The sequence below is a fragment of the Akebia trifoliata genome, chromosome 16 (assembly GCF_017979445.1).
Source record: "Akebia trifoliata isolate Shusen 1 chromosome 16, ASM1797944v1, whole genome shotgun sequence".
NCBI classification, from domain to species: Eukaryota; Viridiplantae; Streptophyta; class Magnoliopsida; order Ranunculales; family Lardizabalaceae; genus Akebia; species Akebia trifoliata.
In genome coordinates, this window is record NC_141390.1 from 26,547,593 (window position 1) to 26,566,383 (window position 18,791).

General features: G+C 32.1%; 1 protein-coding gene across 25 annotated transcripts; it reads right to left on the reverse strand.

Moving 5' to 3' along the window:
* Window positions 1-2,152: 2,152 nt before the first annotated feature.
* On the reverse strand, window positions 2,153-15,102 carry LOC147383112 (phosphoglucan, water dikinase, chloroplastic-like). Of its 25 annotated transcripts, XR_015173722.1 has the most exons (8): window positions 14,266-15,092; window positions 12,317-12,421; window positions 11,751-11,837; window positions 11,557-11,643; window positions 10,004-10,137; window positions 9,546-9,605; window positions 9,223-9,266; window positions 8,913-9,085 (listed from the first exon to the last, which is right to left on the reverse strand). XR_015173722.1 is itself a non-coding variant. In XM_086428705.1 (7 exons), the coding sequence occupies exons 2-6, from the start codon at window positions 12,329-12,331 to the stop codon at window positions 9,581-9,583; spliced, it is 348 nt and encodes a 115-aa protein (XP_086284831.1). In that variant the 5' UTR covers window positions 12,332-12,421; window positions 14,266-15,090; the 3' UTR covers window positions 2,153-4,067; window positions 9,546-9,580. The 25 variants fall into 25 exon arrangements, 13 of the variants coding, with proteins under 13 accessions (XP_086284831.1, XP_086284837.1, XP_086284836.1 ...); XR_015173723.1 differs by lacking the exons at window positions 9,223-9,266; window positions 10,004-10,137 and adding an exon at window positions 2,153-4,067 and having other exon boundaries at window positions 8,950-9,085; window positions 14,266-15,097; XM_086428705.1 differs by lacking the exons at window positions 8,913-9,085; window positions 9,223-9,266 and adding an exon at window positions 2,153-4,067 and having other exon boundaries at window positions 14,266-15,090.
* Window positions 15,103-18,791: the final 3,689 nt, after the last annotated feature.

Here is an 18,791-nt window from a genome sequence, read left to right on the forward strand (position 1 = left end):
TCTCCTCTTCGTTTTTTTGCCGTTAAAACCACCCACATACCTCCATTTTTTCTCCACCATTGAAACCAGTATAAAAACTCACGGTTTAGCCTCCCATTAATATGTTTAACTAATGGTTTCAGTCTCCTTTTAACGTCCCCACAGCTGCTCCTCTCCTCTCTTTAAACCTTCTAGTAACAGTCCTCTTGTCTCCCATTTTCTATTCTATCCTAGCAGCCATTAACGTCTGATACAGCTTCTCTGTCCTCCTCTCCATCACATCGTTTGCCTTCTTCTCCAATTTACCCCAACAACAACAGCTCTCTGCCCCCTTTTTTCTCTCCACGTTATCTTCTGCAAGGTCTTCTTGGACGGATTCAGATTATCATCCTTACCCTCACACCCATCTTTAGCGCCCATGTAACACTTCATCATCAATCTACCTCTCTGCCTAGTTGCCACTTTCAGTTTTTTTCTTCAATTGATATCCTAGTACCGGGTATTCACAGCCTTTGGGTCCTCCTTGAAGGAATCAACTCGTCATCTTTCTCTATTAGGTAAGTTTATTTTGGTTCATTTTTTTTATGGCATAATTTATTGCATGTTCATAGGATTAGAAAAGCATTTTTAGGTTTTTTTTTATGTTCTTATTTGTTTGCATTTCAATAGCGTTAGGAGAATGTTTTTATTTATTTATTTATTTTTTATTTCTTTACTTTTTACGTTTCTATTTGTTTTTTGCATATTGATAAGGTTGATAGAATATTTTTTTTATGCCTTTGTTTTATACGTTTTTTTTTTTTTTTTGTTTTACATGTTTGTTTTACGTGGGTGTCATTTTCTATTTTATTCTTTTTGCATATTGATAGGATAGGATAATTTTTTAAGGCATTTTTCTAGGTTTTATTTGTTTTTGCATATTGATAGGATTAGGGGGATATTGTTATATTTTTTTTTATTACTTTTTCTATTTTATTTTTGCATGTTAGTATCAGGAGATTGTTATTGTTAAAATGCTATGATCATTGTGCCCGAATTTGATTTGTATGACTCATGATGATATTCAATTTTCTTGCAATGTGGATGGAAAATATATTTCTATGATAAGTTGGTGATGAGTTTAGAATTAGTCCATGAATTAATGTACCCCTTAACTTGATAAACATGCATGTCGTTGAATGATCACTATTTCGATAAAATCAAAAATCATGTATGCATGCTCGTCTTGATTAGTTTAAGGATTCGATGAACATGGAATTTTTCTTGTAGATTTTCCTTTCAAATTTAAAAATTTTATATAATGATATTTGTCAATCTCCAATTTGGTAAGCATGATATCCTAGATTCTTTGCTATTTGGTACATTTCCAATTTGGTGATTCTTGGCAAATCCATAAGCTTCTAATTTGGGACTTCATTATTCATATAATTCTTCAATTTGGAAATTATTTGTGGATTATTGGAAAATTCATACTTGGAAACTTTTTAATATAGGATTGCGTAGTTTCTATTTTGGAAGAATATATGTTCATAGATTTCTATTTTAGAAATTTCATATTTTTAGCAATTTCTCAATCTATAAGATCCTGCACTTTCATATTTAAAAGGTTCATGTTCATGAAAATTTGGGAGTCTCAAATTTAGAAACTTACATTTTTGGAATTTTCTATTTTGGAAAATGTATCTTTTGAAATTTCTAATTTGGGAATTCAGTACATTTTTTTGAATTCTAATTTGGGAAACTTCAGATTCCCAATTTGGAAGTTTCTACTTAAACGGTTTGGAAAATACTTGCATGTAGAATTCCGTAATTGATTTCAGATCGTTGAGCTAATTAGGGCTTTTTTCAAACCCTTCTATATGTTATGGAATTCAAAGAATGATCATGTAATAATTGGGACAATTTTAGCTATGCGATTTGTTTGACAAACCAAACATAAATTGATGATGATGATTGGACTGTAGTTTTTGTGTGTTGACCATTGGATGGTTTTGGATCGTAATAGAGACCGATCATGTTGATCGAGCGGGTTTGGTGCCTAACACCTTCCGAAACTCGTAATCTGACCCCTTACCCATCTCTCTGATCCATGGATTGACCCATATCCATTTAGAGTTAATTTTGGTTCCTAGACCTAAACTAGGTGGCGACTCCCATATTTCAAAATCTCCTGTTTAATAAATCGGACCCCTATCCACTATTTATTGAAGAAGGGTCGAGGCGATTTCATCCTTAAGCCCCATATTTTCTTATCTCACCTTATCATTCTGCATCACTATCTTTTTGTGGAACAAGCATTTTGATGAGTCAAAGGGGGTCTACTTCGAAGACTTAAAAGCCAAGTGGGATTGGATTTGTAGCATTGTTTTTTAGTTGGGTTTGTCTTTTCTTGCATTTTCTTGTTCTCCTTATTTGTTCTTTGCTTGTCTTTATATTATTCTCTTTGTTTCATGGTCTCCTCAACCATACTATTAATAAAGATTTTTGATTTATAAAAAATAAAAATAAAAATGTGTGACCACAATTTTTGTTCTATGGGACTAATTGTTTGATAGAATCCATTGTATTTATTAGTTTGCTCTTAGGATCGTACTTTTAATGACAAGAATTGTGATTGAAAATTCTAGTTGGGTGCATTTGTAGGCCGAGACTCCCTTCAATCCAACTTGAATATGGTCTAATGGTGTTAGGGGGGTAATAAAGTTGCAACCAATGTACCACAAACAATGTTGTAGGATTAGGTAAGTTAAATGGAAAAGGTCAGAAAGTTTGGAGTTGTGTTGGATTTCAGCATTAGGGAGTTTGAATGAGAGGAAGGCAACATACAAATTCTCATTGAAAAGAATTTGTTGATTCTCATATTTTTCTTTATTTTAGGTTAGTTGATGCTATGGATATTATAATGTAGATGATTGACAACTACTAGTAAGCCCCAAATGTTGTACAATATCTAGTTAGATGAACTTCAAGGCTTCATTTCCAAGATATGGTTTGAGTTTTCTGTGTTTGTTTATTTTTTAATGTTTTAGGTGGTATGCAGTATGCACAATATAATTGGAAGTTGTGGAACTAGGATGAATAATTTTTAAAGACCTGAAATATAGGGTTAGTTGCTAATTGGGCTAAGTAGGCTATTAAGAGTCTGAACTATAGGACACTGAACAAAAATGAGGAAATGTTGGACTGAGTTGCATATCTCATGGAAATCAAATCAATGGAGTATCACTTTGGTCTGGACATCCAATTGATTGGAGTCACACTATTTGCATTCAAAGTTGTCACACCCTTTTTTTTTTATAAGTATAAAATTTCACTGCAAAAGAAAAAGAAGGAAAAAAAAACAAAAGGAGACTGAGATAGCCCCCAAACAAAAGCAAAGCAGAAACTACAAATCCGGAGAAAACAACCAAACAACCAAAGAAAAAAAACATTAAAATTCGTCGGGCTAGGCCCAATTAAAATTCGGGATTTTCACATAGTCACTATGTGAAAAAGGCTCATATTTGATGGTCTTAGCTTGTCAAATATTTTCTTGTAGAATTTTTTTTTTGATAGTCCTGAACTATCAAATTATTGGAGGATTTACTTCAAATAATAATATAAAAAAATCCATAGTCTTGGCCGTTGAATATGGAGGTTTAACAAGCAATAGGATGGTCTTTTAATTCACCAATCATAACAAACGAAACAGTAATTGGAAAAAAATCAGAAAAAAAATAATTCATAAAACAAAGATCACCCATAGATATCAAATCTTGACCACCCAAAATACTCAATTCACATCAAATCTAATTAGAAAAAAAAAACAAAACGTATCATTGCAATATCGACTAATTCACAAACAACTTAGTAAAATAAATTGTTCAAATAAAATTAAGAATGGAAAACAAAAACGTAGGTTCCAAATTCAAAACCACTTCTCACTCAAGATGCAAAGTCATCGATTGTTGATGCACCCTACCAAGTCTATTCGTCATATCGTCAACCTCGGACCTGCTTTTACTGGGTTTTAAATTTCACGTTTCATCATATCATCATGTCATATCAGAAATATTGGATCCACAAGATCATCGACAAGACACGCTTTACTGTAGAACAAGATAAACATGTAGAGGAATGGAAACAATATATATATAGAAAAAAGAATTCATGGGATTTTTTAGTGGACCCATAAATAGGAAATAGAAAGCTAAATTGCCCAAAATCATTTGTCAGTGAAACAAAAAAATAAAAACAGAAACACTATCAATCAAATTAGAAGTATAATTCTATAAGATGGTACAAATAAAATGCAAATCAAGGTAGGTAAAAGAAAAATTATCAATTTATAGGTGTCAGGCTTAACTCCTCTACCGACATCTATGAAGTCAAAAAGAGACTGTAATCCAAGGCACAATGTGAAATCGCCTCGACCCATTTTTCACTAAATAGTGGATAGGGGTCCGATTTGTAAATGGAGAACTTTTGAAAAATGGGAGTCGCCACCTAGTTTAGGTTTAGGAACCATAAATAACTCCAAATGGATATGGATCAGTCCACGGATCAAAGATATGGGTAAGGGGTCAGATTACGGGTTTCGGAAGGTGTTAGGCACCGAACCCGCCCAATCAATATGATCGGTCTCTACTACGATCCAAAATTATCCTATGGTCAACATATAAAGATTACAGTCAAGGTCACAGTCCAGTCATCATTATCAACTCATGTTGGGTTTTCCAACCAAATCCTATGGTTAAAAATCATCTCAATTATCACATGACCTTCCTTTGAATTCCACAAAATATGGAAAGGTTTGAAAAAGCCCTAATTAACTCCATGAGCTGAAATCAATTAAGAAATTCCACCTGCAAGTATTCCTCAAACTGCCCAAAATAGAAAATCATCGGAATATCCTAAATAGGAAGATTACAAATAGAAACCTGTCAAATTGGGACTTAATATTTTCAAATTAAGAACGTAAAATTTCCTAAATTAGAATTCATGAGATATATTCTGAATTCCCAAATTAAAAATTAAAAAAAATACATTTTCTAAAATAGAACATTCCAAAAATGTAAGTTTCTAAATTTGAAACTCCCAAATTTCCATGAACATGAACCTCCTAAATATAAAAATATGCAGAATTTTCTAAATTGAAAAATTGCTAAAATATGAAATTTCTGAATCAGAAATCTATAAATATACTCTCCCAAAATAGGAAACTATGCAATCCTATATTAGAAAGTTTTCAAATAGAGTTTTCTAATGATCCACAAATAATCTCCAAAAAGGAAAATTATATAAACAATGAAGTCCCAAATTAGAAGATTATGAATTTGCCAAAAATCACCAAATTGGAAATTGACAAATATTATCGCGAAAAAATTCAAAGTTAGAAAGAACAATCCACAAGAAAATTCTCATATTCATGAATCCCTAGAATAACCAAACGAGCATGCATACATGATTTTCGATTTTTGCCAAAATAGCTATAATTCAATAACATGCATAGTTGTCAAGTCAAGGAATACATCGATCACATGGAAAAATCTTAAAATAATACAAATAACTCGAACATCATCATAGATCATGCAAATCCAACTCGATCATACTAACCACGATAAAAAAAAAATCCTATAATCCTACCAATATGCGAAAATAAAATAAAAAAGTAAAATAAAATAAAAATAAAATAAAACACCTAGAAACCTACATAAAAAAAACTAAAGAATAAAAGATTTTCCTAACCTATTGACATGCAAAAAACCTATCAATACGTAAAAGAACAAATAAAACACAAAAATTATGCATAAAAAAAAAAAAAAAATATATATATATATATATAAATAAAACATCAAACATTCTCCCAATCCTATTTATAAAAATATGAAAACAAATGAGAGAAATCTCTAATCCTACTCCGATGCAAAAGTAAAAAAAAGTATCATAACAAAAACATTCTCCTAGCCTTAGAACATATTTTTTTATCAATATGCAATAAAAATACAAAAAATAAAAATACAAAAAATATCAAAAGAGTGACAAAATTCATCACATAGCATCCCTAAGAAATCCATCTCATACCAACTTCACGATGATCATGACGCACAAGTCGGCATAATTTCAACAGGAAGGTAAATTTTAGTGTGCAAAACAGAGAGAGGAAAGGAGGAGAATAGAGAATAAAAAAAACAAAAAATTACCTGTAGGATGAACACATTAGAGTCGGCTCCTTCAGATATAACTCGATGGCTTGTGCGCGTTGTAACTGTAGAGATATAAGCAGATACAAAGAGGTGTTGCGGACAGAGAGAGAGTGACGTCCCCTTTTTCCTACAGAGAGAAAGAGAGGCTGCTAGATGTTGGATATTTCGGCCATGAGTCGAAGAGGGGGCTGGGCAGCAAGGAAAGTAGCTGCAGCAATGGCTGCAATGGTCTATGTTGCAGGGATGGGAGAGAGGTGAGAGGGACGTGAAAGAGATGAGGGGAATGGGGGCTGTTGCAATGGACTGTAAGGGGTGAGAAGACATCAATGGGATTATGGCAATGGGTGTGTTGCAGCTGAAGGTGCTGCAATGGATGGGAAACAGATGGTTCTCCCACAAAGAAGAAGAAGAAGAGAAGAAAAAAACTAGAAGAGGGCGAAGAGAGTGCTGCGCGTCCGGGAGAGTCTGTTCAAAACGAAAAAGAGGAAGATGATTCAGCCCCTTTGACGTTGGAGAAGAAGACCAAAGGAAGACGTTTTTCAGCCCCTCTTTTTTTGCTTCTTCCTCACTGTTCCTTTCTTCTTCCTTTCTTTGTTTCTGTCCAAGAGGACGTCAGCGAGATAAGAGGGAGGTGAAGGAGAGGTTGTTAGGTGATGTAATGGCTGTAGGATAGGGAGGACGTGAATGGGACAGCAAGGGGGTGCTGTTTGGGACTGTTAATAGTAAAGAAGGGCTGTAAAGACGTTGTTGAAGATGAGAGGAGAAAGGGCTGTGTTGAGAAGAAACATGGAGAGAATGGAGAGGAGAAGGAAGAGTGGAGAGGGCTCTGTGAGTCAGCCCAAAGAGGAGAGACGAAGGAGAGCAGCCGATCTTCTCTTTCTAACGTTTTTTCTTTTAAATAGAAACTATGTTTCTATTTTTTAAAATGCTTATTTCTATTTTCCTTGCACACGTTTCTCTTTCCTTGTTTTGAGAATATGAGAGTAGCGATCCCATGCTCCTCACTTTGTTGGTAATCTCTCATTAGCAAGTTGTGATTGGTTGATTATAAGTTTTGATTAATTATTTTCGTTTTGGATTTTTATGGATTGATTAATTTTGTTTTGAATTTTATTAGTTTAAATTTAATTTTAATTTTAATTTTGAACTTTAGTCGGTCATTTGATTTATATTTTATTTGGTTGATCGATTGAATTTGATTTTTGAATTTGTTGATTAGATTTTGAGTTTAATTGTAATGGTTGGTTAATTGGAATTTTGGTTGATCGATTTTAAAATTTTTTATTTAATTTAAAATTTTTTGATTGGATTTAATTTCTTGATTGCATTTTGATTTTATCGGTTGTTTGATTTTAATTTTAAATGTTTAATTCTTGCTTTGATTGTGTTTTGATTTTAGTTTGATCGGTTGTTTGATTTTAATTTTAAATGTTTAATTTTTTAATTTTAATTGTTACTTGATTTTAATTTTAATTTTTTTTTATTGTTTAACTTTTAATTTGAGTTTTATTTTTAGTTTTAGTTGTTTGAATTTTTTAATTTGAGTTTTATTTTTGATTTTAATTGTTTGAATTGTTTAATTTTTAGTTTTAATTGTTTGAATTGTTTAATTTTTAGTTTTAATTGTTTTAATTGTTTAATTTTTAATTTGAATTCTATTTTTAATTAGATTGGATTTTTAACTGAATTTTAATTTTTATTACATTTTCCTAAGGATCGGGATCTCTAAGTTGAATTTGAAGGTTGAGAGGCGTTTCGGTCATTTTTATGATTTTTCCTAAATTTTTCTGTTTTCGTCGGTTTGAGTCCCGTTAGACTCGAAATCATAGTCTGAGTAAAATGGAGGTAGTTTCGAGATCTTTCGGAGGTCCGAAATTCATGAAGGGTATTTTCGTCATTTTATCGATTTTTACGAATTTTAACGTGAAGTTTCTTTCAGTTTCAACGTGATTATTTCTATGTTTTAAAATTCGTATTTTCCTAGCATAGAGAGGTCTCTAGGTTATCAAATTGTGTAGCGAACCTAAGCGTACGTGCTTGCTAAATTAGGTGTAACGTGTAGCGATCCTAAGCGAGCGTAAATTTCTATGTCAAGTCGTAACGAGTAGGAGAGATAAAAAGAGTGAAAACGAAAGGAATCAGGGATAGTACTCACAAGCCTTCGAGTTCTTTGCGATCATCATTAGGAATTCACGGTAACCGGGTGACGAATTATCGAATTAGGCAGATGCAAAATAAGGTGTCTACACAATGAGATTAAGTCGATAAAATATGTAAATAGTAATTTCTAAATATATATATATAGAAAGCAGCCTTCAATGCATACAAATATTGTATCTATAGTGCTGGAGGCAATTCTTCATTGATTGAATCACTTGAGGATGAGAGGTTACTTGGATGTAATTGTAAATTCAGATTTGCTAATTGCAATCCAAGGGATTACGGAAGAATGGAATACGACGTGGAGAGTTGTAAATATAGTCAGAGAGATCAAAGCTGCTATGCGTGCCTTCAATTCCGTTGAGTTGGAGTTTTCATGGAGAGAATCAAACAAAGCAACCGATTGGTTAGCTAGGAGGGGTGTGTCTCATGATATTTTAAATTTCTTTGATTCTTCGAACGCTCCTGTGGAGTTGTATAATATCCTCTTGGAGGATTTGAATGTTTGCTTTTTCCGGCATTAGCTTGTTTTTTTAATATATTAGGGTGGGGCCCTTTATAGCCTCAGCTTATCGATCAAAATATATATAGAAAGAAAGAAGGATGCATTGTTCATAAGATAAACCTGGAGTTTGTTAGACTTCAGAAAGCAACGACTGCCATCTGGCATTCGAACAAGAAGAGTTACAACATTTTTCGTTATCTAAAACGAGTTCTTGAGGAAGACGAGCTTCTTTTGCAACTAACTATCTCTCAATCTCCTGCCATCAGTAATGAATTTAGTCAAATATCAGGAATATAACCTACATAATTTTTGTTGTAACTTTCTTATACAAGGAATAAGTACACGACATAAATTAGATGGTTTTTGAAATTGTAGAAAGGAGGGATGGTAGACCTGAAGATGGTGAGGCATAAGACCTTGATTCCTCATCTAACATTCTAACACGTAATCAGAATAACATAATTTCAAATGTTGCATAAGCCCCATAACCTACAGAAATGAAATTCTGAATACTTGGAAGATTTTGAAAAGTGAAAACTAACTTCTTTACAATCTAAAGCAGAAAAGCTCAATACCAACCAAGCTAAACCTTGAGAAACAGGTAAGTAAAGAAGAGACCAATACTTTCTGTCTCCATCTCTAATTAAACTAGCACCATCAAACACTAAAACTAACACATGGATGAAGAAAACATATAAACAATAGAAAATGAAAACCTTGAATCCGGTGCCAATGCCAATCTTTAGAATTCCTATTTGTACCACCTCTTGAACCACCTTAACAAAACATAGAAAAACAAAAATATACTCTTTAGTCTCTATCATCTAAACAGACCTAAACCAAAACTAGAAAACATAAAATCAAAATCTATGAAAAACCAGAATTATGAGACTTATGGTAATAATGGGAATATGAAGTGTCAAACTCAAACCAAGCAACATAGCACCAGGACCCACCCATCTAGACACATTATTGATGGTATGTGGAAAATTTCCTCTTTATAAAATACTAAATTTAAGAATAGTAAATATGGAAAAATATTTAGAGAAAAGAAGTAACACAATGGCATATATTGATATGTATATAATTAATTTTTCTCAAGTGCCTAGTTCAAAAGATATAAAGATCGATTGCAAACTGAGGAATTAGTATATGTATAGGGACTAGAACTTACTTCAGAGCCAACTCTGTGTGTTGAAGCCTATAATAGAACACTGCAAGATCCTCATAACTCTTCATTGTATTTGGATGATTGAGTCCTAGTCCTCTCTCATTGATATCCAAAGCCTTTTGTAAATAAATTGTGGCCTGTGAATAGTGTTACTTTTAGAAGTTAAAGTAAAATAATCGAAGCAAACTTAAATGCCTAAAGGGGACAATCACTATGTCAGAGGAGGAAGCCAAGACACTTAGATGCATTTTTTGCAAGTTATTTGATAGAAGTTTGTAATGTGATAGACTTTGTATAGATTTATGTCATAGAAGATGCATCAATTAACAAGAATTAAGATGGACCTAATTAAAGTTAAAAAAAAAGGTTATCAAAGAGGAGCCAAAAATACTTGAGAACTTAAACCAATGCAAATATTACTTCCTCATAAGCCATCTACAAGCTCCATATATAATTGTTAGGATATCGACTAGCAGACATTCCTATTGATGTTAGCCATAAGTTGAGCCAAAGTGAGGGTAGTTGTTACAAACAGAAAGTAGTTTCATGTTACTAATGTTTTCAAAGACAATAGAGTAAGAGAAGCATTAGAACTTATAATTTAAGAGATAAGTCAGTATGGACAGAATCATGTGCCATATATACAATACCATAAGAACATTCCTCTCAATGGTTTGAAAGAGGATCGTGAAACCCATTATAGTGATTTTGAACAATGAAATAATGCGGAACTTTAACAAAATTGATACAACCCAAGTAGAAAACATGTGGAACTTTGACAAAGCTGATAAAACTCTGAAAACATTCGTTTCATTCTCCATTCCATGGTCAATTTCTTTTAATATCAACAACCCTCTAAATATGGGGGCAATACTCCCTACTAAAACAATGAGAAATTGAGTCAAAACCTCCATCGACATTAACCATTTATAGTTAGAAACTCCACACCGAAACTCTATCTTCTTAAGAGAAAATGATTGAAGTACAACCTATAATAGAACTAGTACATAAAATGTAGAAAGCATGCAGATAGTTAAGCACATTAGAGAAACAATGAGGACCAATTAAGGGCTTTGTTTACAACTAGATAGATAAAATGACTTCAATGAATGTAGCATGTTCTTATTCTCTAAATTTTGAAGAACTTTTTTTAGTGGGAAATTTTGAAGTTGGCAAAATCCAAAGCAGACCATAACACTACTTATGTGACATAGGACTTTATGTGTCATAGAAATCTCAAGTTGGTAGTATTTTGTAATGTGTTTGTCAAGATGCTAATCATCTGACACTTGAAGATCATGACTTACTACAAATAAGCCAAAGAATCCATACATGCAATGCACATGAACAAACATGTTTATTATGAAAGCAACAAGATTGAAGTGAAGCTTGAATGGAAACTTATATAAATATGAATTAAGACAACTATTAAGGTCACTCAATAGTTTTACTAGGTCATGGTTGCTTAATCTTTCCTTGTTCCCTCAAGAATCCACACTTGCAATGCATGTTTTTATTTATTCTTTTAATTATTTGGTTTTTAGCATAAGATTTACCAGCCGGGCCCTAACACCAAGATGTGATAAGTGAGGCAGTTCTTGTAGAAGCACCACCCTCACAATGTTAATCCTAGCAGTTGTTACCTACAAAATGTTGTAATTACACTCTTGAGAGTTCTATATAATAAACATACAGGCCTTTTAAAAGTTAGAAAATAAGGAAAAATAACAAAATCAATAACAATTACAACCTCCTCATCCCCTTCACCCTTATTGACCAAAAGAATAACAGGTCCTATAATAGATGATGGGGAAGATCCAGGAACAATGCTCTCAACCTGAATGCCATATTAAATCCAAAATTCGTACCATTCCGAAACTAATAAAAAAATTGAAATATTTATGGAAAATCAATTCGAAACTAATAATTCCTCTAAAACTTACTGAAAATCAATTATTCTGTAATCAAATCGAATATAATATGTGAAAACAAAGCTAATCCCATCTTAGAACTGATGATTCTAACTCAAGATTTGTTCTTTGCAACTCTTTCTTCAAATAGAGAAAAAAAACCCTTAAAAACTTTAGGCTTTCTATTTCTAAAGTGAAAATCTAGATACCCATGAAATTCACTTATATGTGCAACAAAAAACACCAACAAATCTGAAAAAAAATCATGCATCACGTGATCTATAAATTTAAATAAAATGGCACTATCTGGATGACATATGGAACAAATGAATCATATATAAAACAAAATTCTTGATCATACAAAACCATGGCATGTATGTTTTTAAATAAGTTCATAGCTACTTACTTTTCTAAAAGACATTCAAGAAACAAACAGTAGGTGAGCTGAGGGGTAGCCCCAACGAAGAAACTACCAAAAAATAAATATTACTTTTCCATCTTTCCCACAGACCTATACAACAAATATTAACTTTATTAGAATAAGATCATATATGCAAATAAAAAAATAAATGAAATAACATGAATATACCTTTTCATCGACATGATTATATAAATCTTTGACACAATTCTGTCAAATAAATCCACCAATACACATTCAAGAACCATATAGATCTTTATGAATTCTAGCTTTATTAAACCATAACTTATTTTATAATTAGAAAGCAAGAATCTCATCAGCGGGAGCATTGTGTTAGCTTTAGAAATAAGTTTGGGACTAGGGCCTTTAAATGCAAATGATTTTCCTCTTTTAGATGGTGTGGAATTAAATTATCTAGTTTTAAACTTAAAGGCATGAATAGAAATCTATTGGATCTCACCCAAATAAAATTATTTAGTGTCATTCCTCTTTTAGATCATGTGGGATTTATTTAGACTTATATAGAATTGAGCAATAAGTTCCTTACTGCTATTGTAGTCATGCTTAGAGACCCCAATAGCAAGTTATTGCAAAGGACCCTTTCCCAAAACACTGAGAAATGTATATATTTTCTTAGGGTTATAAAGGCAATTTCCCCATAATTAGAATAAGAAATTGACTACAAGAAACACCATTTTTCGGCAATTTTGAAATTTCAAAATTCATGGACCAATGTAACTAAGGATCGATGGGCTAATGTAACAAAGCAAAAGTGTTGCATTCTTAAAAGGAAAGTGAATTCCTTATGGTGTAAAATATTGCACTATTTAGAGTGTACAAAATTAAGACCCTAACAATGCTTTGATGAACTATCCACGTTAATTTTGACCCATCTAGAATCACTTTTTTCCTGTATGCTCCTGATTAAGGAATGAATGTCATCACAAAATGGTTAGAATTTTTCCAACAAGTGAATTTCTAACTACAAGCCTACTTGTATAGTTTGTGTAGTGTTTTCCTTTACATGTATAGTCTTCTAATTTGGGTTAAAGAATTGCCTAGAACCAATGTGGTATATTTGAGTGGTTCCTACCTAAACTCAAGTTCTCTCTCTCAATACAATTGAGAAGTGTTATATACATAATTCGATTAGATCATAGAATATAATGAAAGACGAAGAATATAGACCAATTAGAGATAGTCAATCTCCAAAATCTAACAAAAGATTCAATAAGTATTTTATCCGCATAATTTCATTTATTTAAGCTCAAAAGCAATATAAATTTTAAATACAAGACGTAAATTATACCCTATAACATTATTCTAAACTACCTACTATCTTACGCATTCAAGGAACTACACGTAACTCAACTTCTCTTGCAACAGGATTATGATCCTATGCACTCCACCTATTCTAATTATTCTTCCCCTACAAGGACTTGATTCAATACACCTCATACACCCTAAACTACACTATATCAAGAGCTATAAAATATTTATTTTGACATACCAATAATCCATTTTAGTATTTTTGATTGAAAATAAAGCTCTAGATCCTGCACTCATGAAATATGTGGGATTCAAAATCACAACATAAATATCTGAACTAACACATATTTTAGTGTCAAAATAAGTAGGCTTTTGGATACAATGTGAAATCCACAATTTTTTGGGATAAAATCCTAAAATTCAAGTTAAACACTAAACAAAAGGTGGCTCGTGATTCGATTTATAATTCACACAAAAAGATAAGAAAAGAGATAGAGATTTAAAATTGGAATGGTTTCTCTTAATTTAGATTTAGGTTTTGTGTGGTAAGAATCCATTCGTTTCTCAATCAAATCAGCATGCATGATGAAGGATTGATTTAATTTCAGGGTTAAAAATAGAACATCTGCAGAAAAAATTTGGGAGATTAAGAATACCTAGATTCATACCTGAACGTGGTCTTCGTGTCCTTCATTGGCCTTGTAACTTTAATCCAGTTGTTCAAACTCGAATCAGGTATTGATTGAAGGATTCAAAGTGATGTGAGTGAGAGAGAAGGAAAATACTAGAGTGATGGAGAGGAATTACTAGAGAAAATAAGAGATCAAGCAAAATCGAAAGAGATGTGAGATCGAGAGAGAAACCTTTGTTTAGTAGGTTAGGGTTTTCTTTTCTTTTTTTGTTATATCTCAAATCGGTCAAGAAAGATAAAGAGAAAGAGAACCTTCCCCTCTTCTCAGCTCTTTCACAATAACAAGTTTGATTTTATTTATTTTTTATTTTCTATTTAAAAAAAACAAAAAAGCAGCCCAATTCCTTGGCTTAAAGCCCACAAATTCAACTACAAAAAATTTGACGGCTTTGAAAACATAAAACTTATCATCGTATTTGAACTTTTTTCATGTTGTGAGTGTCTGCTCATTTAGTGAAAAAAATCTATCTTATTTCGATATGCAATAAAAGTTTACAACAATTTTCAATCACCTTATCCAACCATTATATGTATCCTTGATCTGGCTAGACGTCAACCACCCTTTTCCATGGTTTTCCAAGAGTGCTCTAGGTTTTAGACCCAAGGACCTACTCCCACCTTGCTCCAGGACACTAGTTTCTCATAATCACATGTAGTAACGCCACACATTCATCTCAGACTCATGCAATAGTCAATCCCTTATCATGGCATCAATTGTCCATCATTTGACGTTTAAGAAGATAATAATTATATCAGATATCACTATTATCACTTTGAAACAATAATCGTATCCATTTTTATATTTCCTATCAATTTGCGCATTATTAATTTATTTTTGTCTTAAATAATCATAATAAAAAGTGTCATAATCTACTCAATCACATCACCAACTCTCTTACTTTTATTACATTAATTCATTTACATTAGTGCTATTCATTTTTCTCCTATTATTAATAAATTATGTGGGACAAAAATTATAACCTACCGTAATTTCTACATTGGTTCCATTAATTAGGTCTTATTTCTCCTGATGCCACCAATATCAATTCTTAATTATCTTCTCTAGGAATCAAAAGTTGAACAAAAAGATAGAGAAATGAGAGATACAAATCATGGCGAGGGAGATGAGAAATGAGAGAAAATTGTGAAGAGAATAGATGGATTGTATGTTTCTCCTTTAGATGAGCTGCTTTTAATCAGAACAAAAGGAAAAAAAAAAAAAAAACAAATTAAGATTACCATGTGTCCTTCTCTAAGCTTCTCCCACTTAATTTTTAATTTAAATTTTTTAAGATTCCACCACTCTTGCTCCTAGAAGAGGGAAACTATTTAAAATAAATAAAGACTTTTTAAAAAGATATCAAAACTTACCTAAAAAGATTAAAGCAACTAGACAAATTTGAATTTTAAAGAATAATCATAAAAGGAAAGAGAAGTGACTTTAATTTCTTTCCATCTATAATCTTCTCCCACCTTCTAAAATTTTCTTTTAGTAGTTATTAAATGACCTTAGGTCCTATATTAAAACATTGAGATAACCTTAATTACAAATACTCCATGCTAATAAATATTCTTATGATTAAATTTAAAACCCTGCATATTATTAGTTATTCTATTAGGGAAAATTAAAAAATAACCTAAATTAAATATTATTTTTAAGAAAAGATAGGATTTTTTCAAAATTACAAAAACAAACCTTGAGCCACTATTGAGAGCCATTTTTTTTGGCAAATTTCCAATGATTTGAAATACTTCTTTTCTCATTTGATTCTTGCGAACCAGAACAGGTGTTCAACTGCGTTTTTTCCGGTTCCACTTATTTTGAAAGCAGAACTGAAAAAATATAATGGTTACGGTTTTTTCCGGTTCCAATCAACTATTTACCAATAGAATAGTGGTGCAGAAACCACACTGTACATAGCAAATATACAAATAAGCTTGTAGAACACACACACACACACTTAAGGAACTCACGAGGCATAGTGACCAAGACGAAATGCAGCTAACCTCTTATAATACCATAGAGGAGGTGCAAAAATCACAATGTACATACCAAATTTGCAAATAAGCTTGTAGAAGACACATGCACATAAGGAACTCATGAGGCATAGTGACAAAGGAGAAATGCATCTAACCTGTTATAATACCATAGACCTTGGTTCAATTGCCCATGATTTCGCCATGCACTCAACCAACATCGAAGCTAATGAAAATCATCGCATTCAACATGATGCATTGGGTGGTTGGATCATCCTACATGACATCCACATGGGCCAAGTGGGAGTACAAATTGGAAGTCATAAATATAATAAAATAGGAGGGTTGTCAAGTGATCTAAACAAGTTAACTGAGGGCATTGAATGATAAATTAAGAATCAAGCGATCTTTTTGTCTATATGAGAATTAGCAATACTATCCTACCCAAGTATCCAATGTATTTGTTCTTAGAAAATACACTGAAACATCTATCTTTGGATGAAGTAGGAAAAGGAACAAGTGAATTGTGACAGTAATAACTTTGAATAGTTATAAAAGATGGAATTTCGTGTACCCTCTTTGACTCCTCATCCACCCCGCCCTCCTACCCCTACAAACACATTTGGAGAAAAAACACCTGGAACTACACTATAGCAAAACTAATTTTTGATATTAAACCAAGTGCATTTGTTTATAAGGGATATATTCCATCGTAGAGCACTTCATCTTGGTGGGTAAAAGCCACTAAGCCATATCAACAATTGATCTCCATCTACACAAGTCTTCTATATAAACTTTTTCATGTAAAACTATGCAAATTATTTGACAAACCTTTCTCCAAAAGTAGTTCCAATAATTCTGATGATACCCTAAACATTGAATTTCCCACTAAAATGAAGGTACCGACAAAATTGCAGACAAATTACATGAAACACATAACTATGCTACAAAATCTAATCTAAACTCTTTACAATAAATTTTCTACTGATAAAAAAAAAAATCCCTAGAAACCAATGATAAAAATATTAATTCGAGATTGAAACACACACACATGCACACACACACACACACACAAACAACAAGAGAGAGAGAGAAATTTAACTTATCCTTTCAAAATATATAATGAAACAAAATTTATGTTAAAGTTGGAAAAAATGGCAAATTCTCGGGTTCAAATTGAACAAAATCAAAAATTAATTGAAAAAAATAGGATTTTGTTTAGGTTCTTATTGGTTTGCCTTCCTTCGAACTTCTATTTGACTCCAACAACTGTCTAAGTTGAATGTGATGAAACCGAAACAAAGAAGAGGAGTTTGAGAGAAAAAAATCAATATATGACTTCTGAAATCAAGATGAAGAATAAGGTTTGCTTTCATTTTCTCAAAATCAAGAATATTGAAGATGAAAGAAGATATAATACATCAATTTTACAGATTTGCAAAAGAGTCCATAAAGTTCTAAGCCAAATCACAAAAGAAACACTGATTTAGAGGGAATTAGAGAGAAAAAAATGAACCAATGAAGGTTTCTAATTCTAAAAGGAAAACTTACTGTATATGAGATTCGATCTGTAGGAAAGTTGAGACTCAGCTGATCTGCAAGTAGAATAGGTAGGGTTTGAAATCCGATTGAGAACACTTTGAATAGGTCAAAATAGAGTTGGGGTTTCAAGCGAGAGGAGAAAAAGGAGAGGAATTGTAGAAATCAACACATCGTTGTCGAGCTTTCGTTCCAATCAACAATTTTGTTCTCCCTGTCAAAACATGAGACTTAAATCTCTCCTCTTGAAGTTTTTCATGTACAAAGCCTTTTTAGAAATAGTTTTTAAAATTAAAATGGCTAAAAATCGTATTTAGTCAGAAACGGCTAATTACCGTTTTAGTTTGTCCTTTCTAAATTATAATTTTCTTGTAGTGTTGACTTTGTAAAGTATAATGAAAATTTGGCCAATCCTCTAATAAAAGGATTATCTAGAGAGTTAGTTGCATTGACTTCAACGGGAATTGGCCTAAAGCTTATCGATTAAAAATTCCTTCAATGAAAATCCAACCTAATTGATTGGAGATCACAAAATCTATTTTCAATGGAAAAATTAGTTGAATATGATTTAAATAAAACACTAATGGAATATATTGATCCAAGTCGATTCCTATATAGTGTTTGGTGTTACCTATAAAGAAGAAAGGTCGAAGTATAATTTTTTAATATTGCTTATACTTATAAAAGTGAAGTATAATAGGGTACTTCTTATAGGCATACCTAAATGAGTGTATAATTGGGTTGATTATGTGAGAGTTTAGGTTAAGTTCTCTAAAATGCTCATGATACCAGGTTTTGTTCAAGGCCAAAATGAACACCATCGATAGAATTTGATAATTGATTGAGTAACTTGTATGTATAATCTATTGTTTTAGTTTGCACTAAAGATTGGTAATTCAAGGCTTAAAGTCCACTGACCGACTAATAAATTTGATGGACTTATACTAGGTAAGGTTTAAGTCCAAAAGACACCTATACTGAAACATG

Bases quoted from the DNA above. Each gene is read 5' to 3' on its own strand.
- LOC147383112 (XM_086428698.1), bottom strand. The intron at 11,644-11,750 runs GTTGTAATTGTT...AACATTTTGTAG, and splicing joins AGGGTGAAGGGGATGAGGAG to GTAACAACTGCTAGGATTAA. The intron at 9,606-11,556 runs GTAAATCTTATG...TGTTTTGTTAAG, and splicing joins TTGGTGTTAGGGCCCGGCTG to GTGGTTCAAGAGGTGGTACA.